We start from the raw sequence: 17,115 nt of genomic DNA on the forward strand, positions 1-17,115 counted from the left end.
GATTAAGCCAGGATTAGGCCATTCAATTTGGACATTTAAGTAGCTTTTAAAAACACACACACATTACTGGTGCATCTTGAGACAAACAAGGGCACTGACATATTTTAAGATATGTTTGTGTGGTTTCTAAAACGGTTCTTCATCGTTTCCAAGCATTTTCTTTACACATTCCTTCTCTTACATGCCAGCAGAGTCAGCAGAGGAAGGGTTGTGAGGAAGGAAGGATGAACACAGAGCTGAATTTCTTTTCTGGCTTTCAAAATGTTCTAGGCTTTAGAGAAAAGGAAATCTGCACATTGCACAATTCATGTAAATTCATGTGAACTCATTTCACCAAATATTTCAGGAGAAGTAACCTTTTTAATAAGAACAACATGTTTACAATATATTTTTGCAAGTTGAGTATTATCAACTAAGTTGAGCTTTTGCTAAAATGATTTGTGTTCTTCAATTCAAGGTTGATCAATCACTCGTATTTGCATAGTTGTAGGAGATGTTATAAAGGTAGAGTTAAGGTGTGCGGTACCTGTGGGAGGCGCTCGAGTCTCCATCAGTTTGGCGCTCGGAAGCGGGAGCAGTTTGGGGAGGCTGAGGACCGCCTGTTTGGAGTAAGAGTGGTTTAGGTTTAGGTTTCGGTTTAGGTTTCACGCACATTGAAACTGTCCACGGCGCTCATCTGCACCACCCCGAGTTGGTTTTCAGCGTTTCAGGTGTGGAGTTCAAGAATGCATGATTGCGGTAAGTAACAGATCCTCTGGCGCTGCATCCTCACGTGTTACCTGTGGCGTTTTGTTATTTTTCTTACCTGTCAGTTCGGCATGTGTTGGTATTTGACTGAATGGCAAGTAAAAGTGATAAATGGTAGCAAAAGTAAAGCAACCTTAAAACGTAAGAAATGTATACACATTTTAAAATGTACGTTTTATATATTTTTTGTCTTATTTAGCGATTTTAATCACTCCACATGAGTGTAACAGCCTTTAAAAAAAGTAATAAAAAATACTGAATACGCAATTGTCTGCTACATCTTAGTGGCCTACTAAACTATTGAAGTATTTGGAAACAAAAATAGACTACAAAGTTACAGTGTATCATCAATTTGAGCATCAGTGGTAAAACAATATTGGCTTTTATTGCGGAATGTTAAAACTAGTTATATTACCAAGTTCATAGGTGTCATTTTATACTTAAATGTTCTTATTTTTTTATTATTATTCCGCGGTAATCAGCTATTAGTAAGGTGTTGGCCATTTTGTGCATGGCTAATGTTTAACTTGCATGTTTGTAATACTGCTGATGTGGAATTGTGCCTCTGTTTATGAACACCCGCAACCTTTGCTGAATCCTCTGTTTTAATGAAACTTAACTGTTGTGACTTTTGGGTTCATTTAAGTTATTGAATAGCCAGGACCATGAGACAAGTCCTCATATGAATAAACAAGCTATTGTGTTGGGTACTGCACTGAAAGTTGTTCGGGTTTAAATGGAAGATTCTAATCTCACATCTGGATCTCAGAAGTGTTTTCAAAACATTCAGGAGATTTTATGGTCTTAGTTCTAAATTCTAAAAAGTGTTGGAATTCAGCAATGCAAAGTGCCATCATTTCTGAGTATGTGTGCTCCTCCATCTTGTGTCTAAACTGGTTCATCTGGGTTAATGTGTAGATAGTCATAAGATTTTTTGATGTATTTTCTCAGTCATTTAGGTTATCACAGATTGTGTTGAACTCCAAATTCACTTGTGACTTCAAGAGTTAAAATCTATTAATTGGCAGACAGTAGAAGAAAGTTGTTTCATATTTTGTTTTTTGTTTTTTTTTTTGAATCATCAATGATAACCTAACTAATAAGTTCGTACTTTTCTTATCTGATCAGCTGTAAGACATGTCAGATATCAAACTTGCTTATGCTGTATGTGCGTTGTGATTGGTATTTTGTATTTGCAGTTCACAGCAAAAAATATTTTATGATTGTGTGAATTTTTATGACCATTTTATTGTGTGCTCGTTTGAGACAGGATGCAGATTACCTGCTTGGGTGCTTGTAAAGCAGAAAACACATGATTTTGTGTCTTCATGCATTTCGCTTATCACTCTTGTTTTATGGTTGCCACATTACAGGCCGTTTCAAACTGTGTGACCCTCGACACTGAGTGGTAATGGGAGCTGTCTTATAGCAATTCTGCCACTGTCTTCCGCACTTGATAATCAAAACTTAGCTGATAAACTCTTCATATCTCTGTCTGTCAGCTGTTGAGTGTCATAAAATATTACTCCTCTACCAACTGAGAGTTCAAAATTTTGTCATTATGTTACTTTTGAAATTATTTGATTTGTCATTAAATAACTTGATTTGCCCTTTTTTTTTTTTTTTTTTTGCTATCTATAAATGTTTATTTCCTCCCTAAGGAATTATGCCGTCATGCCGCTCATGGTCATATGACCTAATAGAACTTTGAGTTAATTATAAAACTTTAACGCCGTCATGATGGCAATTGTCTTTCATCCCTGTGTGGCCACTATTGGAGTGGACCCTGATGTATTTTCAGATCTATTTAGTCATTTTCTTGTTTCTGCTTTTGACTCCTGCTGCATTATGATTATGTAAACTCATAAGCTCGTGTCTAAATATTGGTCACGGCAAATTCATGTCAGATAAGGAATAGATAATCTGAGGAAATCAGATCTTCTTCTTAAATTTAAACCGGGAAAAGTAATTCTGCCCGAAGAGGAGCGCTGAAAGGAGAACATTTTGGTAATCTGGAGAATCAAGGGATTGGAAATGTGTTTTTTGGGCTGATGAGCTGGTGGAAAAGGATTAACAGGTTTTAATTGCTCAACCTTTGATCTGCCCACCTTTGCTCTCTTGTGCTCTCTTTCCACTTTCTGCTGAGAAATACACAGCTAAACATTTTGGCTGCTCAAGGTATGTCTTTCAGACCATTTAAATTATATTTTATCTTTGCCGAATCATCTTTTCTTAATTGGATAAGACACTGTTTCAGTTTAACTGATTGAAATCTGCAGAAGTTTATCCATCTGTTGGAGAATCTTATATGAGTGGTGTGATTTGTGAATTTTTGGTTGAGATGAACAGGTTGATCTTTAAAATTAGTCCACAATGATTACAGTTTTTTTTTATTTTTCTAAAGCTTATACATGTTGAGTGAACGATTTTATTGATTGAAAGGTGCTTTATTATTTCCATGTCCATTGATCCCAATTCAGAAATTTGCAGCATTAAAATGGAGATTAGACATTGAAATGAAGGAGCGATATATATTTTTTTTTTGGGGGCAGATTTTTCCCTCAATGTCATTTTTCCTATAAATCCTGTATTCCAGGAATGGAAAACTTATTTGACAGTTTTGTTTTGTTTTGCCTACTAAGCAGGAAGTGTTTTTTCTGCTGACATGGTTTCCTCTATTTCTTCTGCCTTTCTGTCACTAACAGAATCTATGGGCCAAGTTAAATTAGTCTGTGGAGTTTTACATTTCTAGTTGTGTATGTAACGAATGATTTATCTGAATTTGAATGATTGACTTCTTTGTACTGTTGTTGAGAAAAGTCTTCTCTGTCTTGCAAAGTAATGCTCAGCATGCAGAGTTCCAGAAGTCAAAATTAGACTTTATTGCAAGAATACAAGAAAGCCGAGATGCCTGCAGCATCTGAATCTTTCTCTGTCCACACAGTCACCAATGAGCATGTTTATTATTTTTCATAACACTTGCTTGCATTGTAGAAAACCACCTGCTAGTCTGTTTTTCAAAAGTTAGCTTACCACTTTCTGGGTGCCCAAGGTTGCAGGAGCATATGCATTTTTGGATTTTAATTGGTTTTAAACGCGTTATCTATTTCTGCAACTCATCCTGTGGCATTTCCTATTTTAGGTACTTCCTTCTACATTCTCTATTCATAAGCAGCACAGTCACATCGACCATGAGGCCTACATAGTCAGTCAGTTTGGCCTTGAGGCCTTCAAAAATGCAGCTCGCATGAGGCAAACTAACTTTCACAAACATGCAAAAAAAATTTATCTATTGTTTTCTATAAGATAAATAAAATATATCATCAGTACATGTAGATGGACACATGGATTTCTTGAATAAAAGAGATACTAGTCACATTTCACCTTTCTCATCTATCAGCTTATTTGTCTATTATATTCTTTTTTTTCTCTCTGTCCAGGCACAGTGCTGAGAATGTGTGCTTGCTGAATATCCTACCTGCGTGTGTCCACTAGTTTTTTGCCTCTCGGCTGGGTTTTGTCCCATCTTTTGCTTTCATCTTCCTGTAACGAAACACCCACCATGTCACAGACACCTGATGCAGAGCCCGTCACAGTGGTACCAGCAGAACCAGCGACAACTACTGAACCAGCATCTGCCACAACACCTACCACACCCGTCACCAAAACTTCATTCTGGAGAGACAGGAAAAAAGGTATATTCTGACCTTCTCTGTTGTAATATATTTTAAATAGAGTTGATATTACCTACAGCAAATGTGCTCAAGTGTATTTATTTATTTATTTATTTATACATACATGATAAACAATGTTCTCTTCCTCTACAGCCCCAGAGAGGACAGATGAGTTCCTGCTGGCCAGGTTTCAGGGTGATGGAGTGAGATATAAAGCCAAGCTCATTGGTGTAGATGATGTCCCAGAAGCCAGAGGGGATAAAATGTGTCAGGATTCCATGATGAAACTAAAGGTGTTTTTTTTTTATATATATATATATATACACATATGGGCCATTCTACAGAATTGGTCCAAAGTCAGATTTGAAAAAAAAAAATTATGTATGCAAATTGTATAATAATCCAAAGCACGCATTTCTAGTAATTGTGCAGTCAGTTCTCATATTGTATTTTCAGAAAGTTTTGGAATATTTGTCCTCTCACCAAATTTGTCACTACCAAAACACAGTAATAGTAATTTAACTAGAAGGATTATGTTGACCTATTAAGATTAAGCTTACATTTAGAATGTAAATGTATTTCAAATATATTTACAGAGGCAAATTCATAACAGCTACATTTTTAACAATATTTCAAGTGTAATTTATGAGATTTGTTTTGTATTTTGAATCTGATATTTCTTTGTAAAAGGCATGTAAATGTAAAAAGTTGATCATACTGATTTCAAAGTTAAGGATTTATTAGTTTGAATATACACTGAAGCAAAAACTATCATAACATCTTAGTTGATAATTCAGTGTACTTTTATTATTACAGAAACATGGGTTGTTTTGTCAGTGACAGCACATTTTCAGTAGTGACAGTAATGCTTTGGGGGTAGCTACCACATAACATTACAGAATTTCAATTCACATTAAAACACTACTAAAACACAAAATTGTTTATTTCCCCCAAATATAATGATTATGTGTTCCCTTTTGTCACTACCAAAGAAATGATGACATGTTTTGTTCGTGACTGTTTGGTAGTGACAGATAATTTTGAAACTAGGTCAAAGATGCTGCTGGAAAGTGGTGTACATATAAATACTAAATGATATGGAATAACTCCCAAAAAGTGTGCTTAATTGCAGAAAAAAAAAGTGTTTGTGGCGTTCCTTAAAGCTTTCAGACTTTTGAACACATTTACCTTAAAATGTTGAGACCTGTCCACTTACACCTTGTACCTATGAGAGAGGGGGACACAGGAATATATATATATATATATTTAAAAGAATCAAAAACATACTTTTAAAAACAACAATACAAAAATTATTATTTTCAGAAGTTAAAATTTTCGGGTTCGGGGACAGTACCCAATAAGTTATGATTTTATATACATTAAGCTTACTAATATTTGAAATATTATTGCGGGTTTGATGGATAATAGAAGGATCTTGACAAACATCTAAGATTTGAATACTTAAATGCTTTATAAATGTGTTTGTTGGTTGTGGGACACCATTTGTGTGGTATGGCCATATAAGATTTTGTGTGTTTACATATGGATTTCTGTTAAACCGATGAGGCTGCAAGGCAGGTTTTAACTGTCTTGTTATATTTAATTGTAAGGGAGATATGGGGCGAAGTGATGAGAGATTATTGTACTTATTATTATTATTATTATTATTATTATTATTATTATTATGTTGTTCTGTTATTGGCACAGTTAGATATATATATATATATATATATATATATAATAAGGTAACTGTGCTCAATTCTTGTTTGTATACAGGGCATGGCAATAGCTGCTCGTTCTCAAGGCAAGCACAAGCAAAGAATATGGGTGAACATTTCTCTCACAGGAATCAAAATTGTTGATGAGAAAAATGGGGTGAGTAGTTTTGTGGATACTTCTGTAAGCTGATTAGTGAAATTGAGAATTGGTCAGTTGTCATAAAAGTCTGTATTGACTTCATAGCATGCTCTCAATGTCATCTCTTTCTTTGTCTCTTAGGTGATTGAGCATGAACATGTGGTGAATAAGATCTCATTCATTGCTCGTGATGTCACTGATAACAGGGCGTTTGGATATGTTTGCGGAGCAGAGGGGCAGCACCAGTTTTTTGCTATTAAGACAGCTCAGCAGGTCAGGCTTTGTTCATCAGACAATCTTATGAGCAAATCTGGGCACAAAAGATTGTCATTATTTTGCCATTCTATTTGGTGCCACTAGCAAGAATTACACACTCAAAAAATGATTACACTTGGAAATGTGAACAAAATGATTTGTAAACCAAAGTGTAAGAAGAGCACACATTTACTCCTCTCTTCTACAGGCTGAGCCTCTGGTCATTGATTTGAAGGATCTGTTTCAGCTGATATTCAATATGAAGAAGAAAGAGCAGGAGGCTGCACAGAAGGTGGTGTATATAGTTTTATTACTTAAAGGGATGGTTCACCCACAAAAAATGAAAATTCTCATTAATTGCTCACCCTGATGTTATTTGCTTCAGAATGCAAATTAGGATATTTTAAAGGGATAGTGCACCCAAAAATGAAAATTGGATGTTTATCTGCTTACCCCCAGGGAATCCAAGATGTAGGTGACTTTGTTTCTTCAGCAGAACACAAACAAAGATTTTCAATCAAAACCGGTGCAGTCTGCCAGCAATATAGTGGCAGTGGATGGGCACCAGACCTTTAAAAGTAAAACAAACAAACATGCACAGACGAATCCAAATTACACCCTGCAGCTTGTGACGATACATTGATGTCCTAAGACACAAAACAATCATTTTTTTGCGAGAAACTGAACAGTATTTATATCATTTTTTTTACCTTTGATACACAGCCACATCCAACTGTCATGAGCACGAGCTCAGCATCAGGCAAGTTACATGTGTACACGCTCTGGCATAGTATACGCAAACACCGTAAGGGGAAATCGGTACGTCAACAATCCCGGAAGAGTTTGCGCAAGCAAACGTAATCTTTTAGCTTTAAATCGGTTTGAACAATCAGGATAAGCACAAGTAATTACCATTTTGTATAGACACTATACCCACAATCTCTGTGCACTGTGTAAACAATGAGTGTTGTATACACGCGACAGATTGCTTCTGGTGTTTGCGTATACTACACCAGAGCGTGTACACATGTAACGAGCCTGATGATGAGCTCGTGCTCAGGACAGATGGATGTGGCTGTGTATCAAAGGTAAAAAATGTTATAAATACTGTTCAGTTTTTCGCAAAAAACAATTGTTTCGTGTCTTAGAACATCAATATATCGTCACGAGCTACAGGGTGTAATTTGGATTTGTCTGTGCATGGTTTTTTTTTTTCTTTTTTTTTCTTTTAAAGGTCTGGTGCCCAACCACTGCCATTATATGGCTGGCAGACTGCTAAATATCTTTGTTTGTGTTCTGCTAAAGTAACAAAGTCACCTACATCCTGGATGCCCTGGAAGCAGATAAACATCAAATTTTCATTTTTGGGTGAACTATCCCTTCAATGAAATCCAAGAGATTTCTGACCCTGCATAGACAGCATAGCAACTACTACGTTCAAGGCCCAGAAAGGTAGTAAGGACATCATTAAAATAACTTAAGTATATTAACAAAAGACATTTTGTTATTTAGAATTATGGTACGTTTTAAATAAATTTAGTCAGAAATGGAATAATAAATTTGGTACTATATATTTCATGCAAGATTATTGGCTTGTCTAGATATTCTTCTGTTGGTAATCTAAGCTATTTCAAATATTCAAGTCATTTAGTTTTGCTCAAGCAGCTCCCAAATGTTTAATGCCTCTTAAATTAGTTATGCAGAAAAACATGTAGTTTTCATTAAAAACATTTCTTATTATATTAGATGCATTTTGTTGACTAAAACCTTTACTACTTTGCAGGGTGAAGGAAATGGCACCGTGATTGAGGTGGGTATAAACATTTTAGGTGATATTTTAGTCAATTATTTTGATGTAATACTTCATTTGTCTTGACGTTGTGTCATCAGAATGGTGGAGATGCTTTACTCACTTTGGATGGTAAAGAAAATGCTGTAAAAGTAAGTGCTTGCAACTTCATACAAAATGTATTATTGAATAGGTCGGCTCAAACCCTCAGAAAATAACCTAGAGGATGTTTTGTGCTTTATCCTCAGACTGTAGACCAGATGGACCTGTTTGGTGATATGTCCACTCCACCTGACATTCACTCTCCGACGGTAATGACCTTAAAGTATACATTTTTGCAATGGATCTGCTGTTGATGTGGTTTAAGCGATTTATCAATTTTTTTTTAAAAACATGCCTGTATAGTATTGTTGCCTTCCATCAGCATTCATTTCTTTTTAAAGGCCTCAAGCATTTGCATTGACTACTTTTCATGACCAAAGCAAAAACTCCTTCATCACTAGTAATGGTTTTGAGAAAGTCCCACTGGCCAGTAGATGGCATCCAAACCCAACTTTTCAAATACGTACTGTTAATGGTATTTGAGACCCTTCCTTTGGAAATGCTTGTTAATAATGCTATATGATTTTTATGATAATAGTATATGATAGTAGTGTTATATGATTTAAAATCACAGAGATCATTTTCTAACTAATCTTACTATTCTCTTTCAGTATTTTTCACAGAATCTACCTCTCATCTCTTTTTTTTCCTTCTAAAACCAGCCTAACAGTGATCTGCTTCTTGACTTTGCTCTTGTGATTGATGGCAATGAAGGAAAGCCTTTCATCTCATACTCATCCCCTCTCTCCAATACACCAGATGACAAACCTGTTTCATCCATATCAGATATTTTCCCATCTTACAGTTCTGATCCCTTCAGTGATGATCCTTTTTTTCCCTTGAATGATCAGTCAGATTCTATGTTTTCTTCTAAAAATGAGTCAGATCTTTCTAGTTTCCTTTTGAATGGGCCAGATTTTCAGCAAAGCCTGAGTGAAGATTCCTCTTCAAACAGTCAGCAGTTTAATGGACTGTCCAATGCCCAGCTGTCACATGGAAGCAAAGTAAAGCAGCTTCCTTTAGGCGATCTGAATGATTACAGCAATTCCCCCTCTAGTCAGAACCCTTTTTTGAGAACCTCAATGAAGAACCCACCAATCTTAAATGGGTTATACAAATCAGGTCCTCAAGTCCTCCAAACTCCTCTCTTATGTAATGGATTGAGTAAATCAGTGGAGTTGTTTCAAACCATCCCACCAGCTTCTGTTCAAAATGGAGGCTTGATGGTCATTTGCCCCCCACCTCCAAGCTCAAAGTCTGGATGCATGCGGAGGAGAGAGAAGGTGAACATTTGACAAGAGAAACCTCTGAGTTCTCAGTCTGTTACTGCACATCCAATTGCTGAGAGAGACTACAAGGACTGTTTGGCATAAACAGCAGTATTTTTATATATTAAAAAAACTAAATACAGAAAATTATCCTATATGCAGTGAAGCTTAAGAGAACATGCATGGATGGTTTTATTATTATTATTATTATTATTATTATTATTATTAAAAACAGTCCTTGTTTGTCTTTTAGAACACAGATATTTGGATTTATGGTTTATGGGAGGTGTTCAGTGTTTAAAAGAGTTTTTTTTTTTTTTTTTTTTTTTTTTTTTTGGTCACACTGGAAAAATTGGATGGAAATGGCCACATTATTATTATCATGTGTTGACAGACATGGCATTGTTGTCCTTTTACTGTGTCTATATGGTTCACCCAGTGTCTATATACTTTTTGCTCTTAAGAAAGCTATTCATTTTTATTAACTATTTAACAGCAATAGCTTTATGCATCCATACTAAAAGGTTCCTTTCCAACTTGTTTTAACATAATTATGGATGCAAACAACAATGCCATGGCAATCACTGAAAGCAATACTGTGACTAACTGCATGCTTTACTTTGCATGGCAGCTTTCATGAGCTGTACTTAGAAATGCAGTAAATTGAAAATCAGACATCAGATTGCCAGTATGTTTTGTTTGTTTCCTTGTGCCTCCGTTTAAATGTGCAGGGTAAGTATTAGTTCAACAAAGTATCTACATATATCAAACGTAACACATTCACTTTGGTGATAAAATTGGGCTTTTTTTTGGACATTGTTATATATTTCTTTTTGAAATGTATGCTCTCATGTGGCACTGTAATTTTGTTGAAGAGAAGAGTACTAAAATGATTTTAAACAAATTGTGCCCTACAGTCACCTGGAAATGACCTGTTTGGAGCTGAACTTTTTGCTCCACCAGCCCAGAACGAGTCTCAGCCCTCAAATCAGAGCGCATCTATTCCAGCAGATCTATTCAACACCGCACCATCCTCCACCGTCAATGCTCTTGGTATAATGCATGCTTTTGATACACTTATGAAACTGAAATTGCATTAATTACTCACCCTCATGATGTATTAAGAGACAGGGGTGTAAACTTTTGAACAGATCTGTGCATTTTTCTTATTTTGCCTAAATATCTTTTTATTTTATTTTTTATTTAGTACTGCCCTTGAGAAGCTACAGAAGATCCTTATATGTTTCCCAGAAGACAAAATAAGTTAAATTTACCCTGATCTTCAAATTCAAAATGTTTTTACCCCCGGCTCTTAATGCATTGTGTTTCTTTCTGAAGCATCTGTTAACGTTTGAGCTTTCTGTAATAGTTGCATATGAGTCCTTCAGTTTTTCTCAGTGTGAAAAGATGGATCTCAAAATAATACATCCATTGTTGGAAAAGGTTTTAATCGGAAGGGGTTCAAAGAATATGTGAGACCTGTAGCATTTTTCTGAAGAACAGCAGGCAGTTTAACTGTTCAGGACATACAAGGGACTCGCTAAACTATCACCAACTATCCCTAAAAAACAACTATCACTATAAAAAAAAAAAAAAAAAAAAAAACCCCAGCTGTGATTCATTCATGTAACAACACAGTATTAAGTATTGAGTGTATGTTATCTATGACAATCCAATTTCAGTGGAACATTTTTGTATGTCACATCGGACATCGTGAATGTGGCTTATTATTTTTTTAATGTTGTTTGTAATTAAAGTAATTATTGTGTCCTGTAGGGTCATTGTCTCTGGGCCCTACTTCTGTCACTCAGACTCCTGGGACAGCTCTATGGAGTCAGACTCCCACAATGTTTCCACCTCAGGGTGGTGTTCCTCAAGTCTCGGTTCCAGGACAACCAAACCGTTTTCCTCAACCATCTGCCTTTGGAGGCCTGCCAGCACCTGCATGGGGGCAGCAAGGAGCTTCTCCTTTTGGTCCACCAGCTGTCCCTCAAGCCTGGGGTCAACCAGGAACACCAGCACCTGTTGGAGCCTGGCCCACCCCTGGTCCTGTGGCCAGCCCTTTCCAGCCAAACCAGTTTGCTCCCATGATGCCTCCTAATGCAACAATGGGTATGCAACAGAGTGCGGTGGTTCCTCCTCGACCCCCACCCCGTCCTCCAGTGAAAGAAGAACCCCCGCTGGTCAAAAGTGCTTTTACAGCTTTGGACCCTCTCGGGGAGAAAGAGAAGAAGACTGGAAAAGATATGTTCAAAAATTTCCAGATGGTTAAGCCCCAGAAACCAGAACAAGGAACTGGTTCGAGCACCAATGGCTCATTTGACCAGTACTTTTCTAGCAAGGTTGGCTTGGCTCAGGAGGTGGCGGATCATGATGACTTTGACATAAACCAAATCTCAAATGGTATACATTTGATTATCGGCTGTAACTTATCATTTAAGACATAGAGCATAGCAGTTTTTAAGGGTTTGATAATTAAACTTTCTCATCTTGTCCAGGGACCTCCAAACTTGCTCCTCAGCAGTCCCTTCCTACTGTTGTAGTACCTCAAGGAGCAGGTCTGACTCCGGCCCCAGCCGCAGGGCTGGATGCTGCCTTTACTCCTAATCCAGCCTCTGCACCCTCAAACCCAGCTCCCACAGCAGACTTAAACATTTTTGATGACACTTTTGGATTTAACCCTTTTGGAGCACCACCTATGAATACAGTATGTACATTTACATAATTTTAAAATTCTAAAAGCTTATAGTATTTGTGAATTAATTTTGTTGCCTGTTTTATATCACAGAGCACTCCAGCCACTCAGACTGCTGCCCTTGCAGATCCTTTTGGAGACCCATTTGGGGGAAATCCTTTCGCCTGAGAAACTTTAGCACTGTTGGTGAGAAACTATAAAGACACTCACTTAAAGGGGTAGTTCAACAAAAAAATCATTAATTACTTGCCCTCATGTCATTCCAATCCTGTAAGACCCTCATTCGTCCTCTGAACACAAATTACAATATTTTATGAAATCTGAGCTTTCTGACTCTGCATAAACAGCAACACAACTGCCACGTTTAAAGCCCAGAAAAGTAGTAAGGACATCAATAAAATAGTCCATGTGACATCAGTGGTTCAACTGCAATTTTATGAAGCTATGAGAATACTTTTTGTGCACAAAGAAACCAAAATAATGACTTTATTCAACAAACCAAACCAAAATGACTCAAGTATTCTCATAGCTTCATAAAATTCCAGTTGAACCACTAATGTCACATGAACTATTTTAACGATATCCTTACTACCTTTCTGGGCCTTGAACATAGTAATTACATTGCTCTCTATGCAGGGTCAGAAAGCTCTTGGATTTCATCAAAAATATCTTAGTTTGTGTTACGAAGATCAACGAAGGTCTTACGGGTTTTTAATTAATGACAGAATTGTAATTTTTGGGTGAACTATCCCTTTAAATATTTCTTTAAAATGTTTTTATTTTATATATCGTATAAGTTTCCAAAAAATTTGATTTCCAGTATGTTAAAATAAATACATTACTGGTTTATATGCCTATTTCAGTACACTCCCACTGATCCAGCGCTAATGAGCCAGAGGACCACACAAGCACTGTAGAGTTTTGATCTGCATTCTACTACATGGGAAAGAAATGTGCTCATTAATCCCCTTTTCTTGTGTTGTGCTTCACTGTTCTCATTCCCACTATATATCTGCTGTAGCCTCTCTTTATGTGCCTTTCTAACTGATCACAGATCAGCCCTTCTTCTCCAGCCCATTCAAATTAACTAATTTCAATCCCAAGTCACTCATGAAATAAGATGCACAGCTGAAGTAGGGTTCTTCTAGAGAGTGTAAGAAAAGGAAATAAAAGATAATAATCGTGTTTGTGTACATGATTTTTCTGTATGCAAGTATCCCGAGCGTTTATGATGAAGTAAAAATGCTTAATCCAAATGATTTGTCATTAAAGAAAGTGAAAAACATATCTGGCTTTGTGGTTTTTATTGTCCCTTGCTCTTAATTTAACATAATCAGAGCAATTATTAGTGTTATCCAATGCATCTTAGTATATCTGGCTTTAAATGTTGTTGACAAGACTGGGGAGTTCTCTAGAGCTGAGGCTGAAAGTACATACTGTTGTACAACACAGTTTGTAACTATGGAGCAAGAAAAAGCACCAAGATGTGACCAGAATACAGAGGTCATTAATGCACTGACACTGTTGCCAGTGTGCCCATTGTCATGCACCAAGAATTTGCCATTACCCCTTCAACTCTATTAATACAGACAGGATGGCATCATTCTGTGTACATCAGATTGTAACACAGGGGTGAAAGATTTGCCAAGCCTTGTTGACGTTTGGGACTGGATAACTTGATAATTTGGGATAAGGTTTAATAGACAAGAACAGTATAAAAGAAGTGAGGAGCAACTTTCTGTAGCCTTTCACAGATTTACTGTTGCTGCATCAGCATCAGATATTGAACTCTCCAAAACAAAGTGTTTCTCAGTTTCTGTAATTGTTTTGCGATGCCTCGTCCTTTGTTTCAAAGAAATGGTTGCTGGGACCCTCTTCAGCAGAAGACACAAAACCTTTTCAACCAAAACACCAACCTCCCTGGTTTCCTCGAACCAGATGAAGTTAGCTGGATAGAATCAGCAAGGAAAAGATTGGGGACGTCGACCTGGCCAGGATCTATGCGTTTACCTCTCTTCAGCTCTTTGTGCACAGAGATTCCACCTAAATCATGTATTGGATCAGAAGGACGTGCTTCTGAATCTGTGTGTGAACAAATGAAAGGACAGGAAAACTGGAAAGTCTGTCTAGATGTCAGTCCATTTTCTCCAGAGGAGATAAACATCAAAACCAAGGATGGATATTTGGAGATAACCGGTATGATGGCCTTTATACTGTATGTCTGGCTTTATTTTGCCTGGAGAATTTATAAAGCACTGTGTATTTATGTAAATATAACCGGCCTATGCAATGATATCACAGACTTCAGTATCTGTTTTTTTTCACAGGTAATCACGAGGAAAGACAGGAAAATCACAGGTTGATCTCAAGAAGCTTTACAAGAAAATACAAGTAAAGAAGCTTTAGGTTTACTTTTTTTTTTAAATGTGTGTTTTCATAATATCTTCTCATGCATTAAAAAAAAATACATTTGAGTGTTCTATTGCAGCTGTACATAATGTACAGTGTTACTCCATCATTGCTAATAGCTGGTTTCATTTTTCTTGTGTAATTCATTAGGCTCCCCGCTGACTTAGACCTAAACCAGATCAGCTCCATGCTGTCTCCAGATGGTATTCTCTCAATTGAGGCCCCATTACCTGGCTCTAATATCAGTCTCCCTGGAGAGATTGTCATCCCTATTCACATGATGGACAAACAGTTACCTGCAAAATCAGATGAACTGTGCCTAAATAGTAACAAGTGATGTAACACAGTAACAGTCTGATGTAATATATATGTGTGTGTGTGTGTGTGTATGTACAGTATAAGGGGTGTGTTGTAAGTAATGCGTGTAACCTTTTGTTTTTTTTATAGCTAACATTAGAAGCTTTTGTAAATATTGTAAAAAAAATTCTTATTGTGAATTATTACCAAACATTGCTATACAGTAATATAGATGAGTTCTGCTGTGAGAACTGAAGCAATATTAAATGTGTTCTGAGTTTGTCACACCACAGATCTGCTAACCCCCCAGACAATTTTTATATAACTGTAATTGTATAACGCCAAGTAAATACAATATGGTATCAAAAACTTGAAAAAAATAAATAAAAATAAAGCAGCATAGCCTACACCTTATTTTTTCCGTAAGAGTGGCGTGGCCAATTGTACATTTATGCGTCTGGCTTCTGGTCTCATCCTTGTCCAGCTATTTTTAGCTGAACAAAACAGCTCGTTTTGCTGCTTGATATTGCAAATGTGTTATCTTAATTATGCACACACTGGGATGTAGTATAGTGTTTTACCGTTTACTAGCCTACGTTGTTTTTCTTCTTGAACTGCAAGTCTCGCAAAGGTGGATGCTCAAAAACGCGGGTCCGATGACAATCATTTTGATGTTAAGAAATTATTTTAATACATCTGTTTTGAGAATGGCTTGTTTTACTGAATGATATGAACAGTCTAAAAATGTTAAATCAAATAAGTAACAATAAATTGGTAGCGCAAACAACTGAATCTGATCATGAGCTTCAGGTCACATCCTCTAGATGGCGCTGGTATCTAAAACTTTCAAGCTGACACCGCCGGATTCTCTGTACTTTTAACTTTACACTACCACTGCTGCTTGCATGACAGGTCATGATACAGTCAGTTATGAAACCCAAAGCCTTCCTTCTTTGGTTTCCTTCTTAGGGTGATCAGAAGTAGTCAGGGTTCTCCTTACCTCCACAGTTTTACCTTGGCTATTTTTGTAAGTGTTCCACAGCTTTCATCAAAGGAGCACTCATCAAATGACATGTCTCACTTACACTATGCACGGTAAAAAAAAAAAAAAAAAAAAAAAAAACGGCAATGAGTTGACAAATGCAGAATATTTTCACTTGTTTTATTACCTTTTTATGAATTAGTTATATCTGTAATATAAAATATAAATAGGTGGTTTGAATTTGTTGCTTAGGGCATGAAACAGCTGCCATTCCTACAAGTTGTCGAGGGAATCAGTTTATGTGCTCCTAACGATTTTATAAATGACAGTATGTTACAGTCAAGTAGTGTAAACGGCAATTAAAACCTGACAGTAAGAATTTCTTTATTCTCGCTCAGTGAGTCAGTTATGACTTAATGCAACATCAGTTGTATTTTACAGAGGCTGAGCGTATAATTTTTTTTTTTGATGATTGCTGTTAGTATATGCCAGATTAAATTAAGTACTGGAACTAGTCCTGTAAATATACACCGTACAACACCGGGGCATGTAGAACCACCACTTGGCACCATCATTTAACTTACTGAGTGCACACATGGTGGACATGCCAAAAATACAGGCCAGGGAGTCTCCAATTACATGACAAGCCTTAAACTATTCAGGAGGGAAGAGGGTGTTGAAATAGTGAGAATGCCAGGGAGCTCTGCAGGGGCCACTCTCTAACGTCTGTGGTATGAGCAAGTGTAATAAGTGAAAGAAGATTTATGGCACAATAAAAGTTTAGTTTGTCAACATGTTCACAATTCAGTTTTACATGCACAACATAACTATGTGAACATATCTGTAATTATAGGGTTTTCTAGTTGGTGTGTTTTTGTGAAGTTTCGCAAAACTTAATATACATCTCACATGATTAAAAAAATATGAAGTGGCAATGACTGTAGAATATTATTCCCTGGGCTATAGCAGATAAATTACTTTGAATGAATGTTTGTCTTGCCAAAGATTGTTTCTGCCTGTTTTAATAATATATAATATAA

The 17,115-nt window shown here is 36.6% G+C and overlaps 2 protein-coding genes across 4 annotated transcripts; both read left to right on the forward strand.

Annotated features, from left to right (window-relative positions):
* Nucleotides 1-608: 608 nt before the first annotated feature.
* On the forward strand, nt 609-13,672 carry dab2 (DAB adaptor protein 2). Of its 3 annotated transcripts, XM_073840942.1 has the most exons (15): nt 609-738; nt 4,188-4,442; nt 4,575-4,714; nt 6,198-6,296; nt 6,420-6,551; nt 6,742-6,825; nt 8,317-8,343; nt 8,424-8,474; nt 8,571-8,633; nt 9,087-9,707; nt 10,610-10,745; nt 11,469-12,095; nt 12,191-12,399; nt 12,481-12,573; nt 13,251-13,672. In XM_073840942.1, the coding sequence occupies exons 2-14, from the start codon at nt 4,310-4,312 to the stop codon at nt 12,553-12,555; spliced, it is 2,397 nt and encodes a 798-aa protein (XP_073697043.1). In that variant the 5' UTR covers nt 609-738; nt 4,188-4,309; the 3' UTR covers nt 12,556-12,573; nt 13,251-13,672. The 3 variants fall into 3 exon arrangements, with proteins under 3 accessions (XP_073697043.1, XP_073697041.1, XP_073697042.1); XM_073840940.1 differs by lacking the exon at nt 9,087-9,707; XM_073840941.1 differs by lacking the exons at nt 609-738; nt 9,087-9,707 and adding an exon at nt 2,521-2,925.
* A 128-nt stretch (nt 13,673-13,800) lies between these two features.
* On the forward strand, nt 13,801-15,490 carry hspb15 (heat shock protein, alpha-crystallin-related, b15). The gene is made up of 3 exons (XM_073840943.1): nt 13,801-14,583; nt 14,715-14,778; nt 14,947-15,490. Exons 1-3 carry the CDS (start codon nt 14,220-14,222, stop codon nt 15,131-15,133), a joined length of 615 nt encoding a protein of 204 aa, XP_073697044.1. The 5' UTR covers nt 13,801-14,219; the 3' UTR covers nt 15,134-15,490.
* The last annotated feature ends 1,625 nt before the right edge of the window (nt 15,491-17,115 follow it).

The sequence above is a fragment of the Garra rufa genome, chromosome 5 (genome assembly GCF_049309525.1).
Source record: "Garra rufa chromosome 5, GarRuf1.0, whole genome shotgun sequence".
In the NCBI taxonomy this organism is placed as follows: Eukaryota; Metazoa; Chordata; class Actinopteri; order Cypriniformes; family Cyprinidae; genus Garra; species Garra rufa.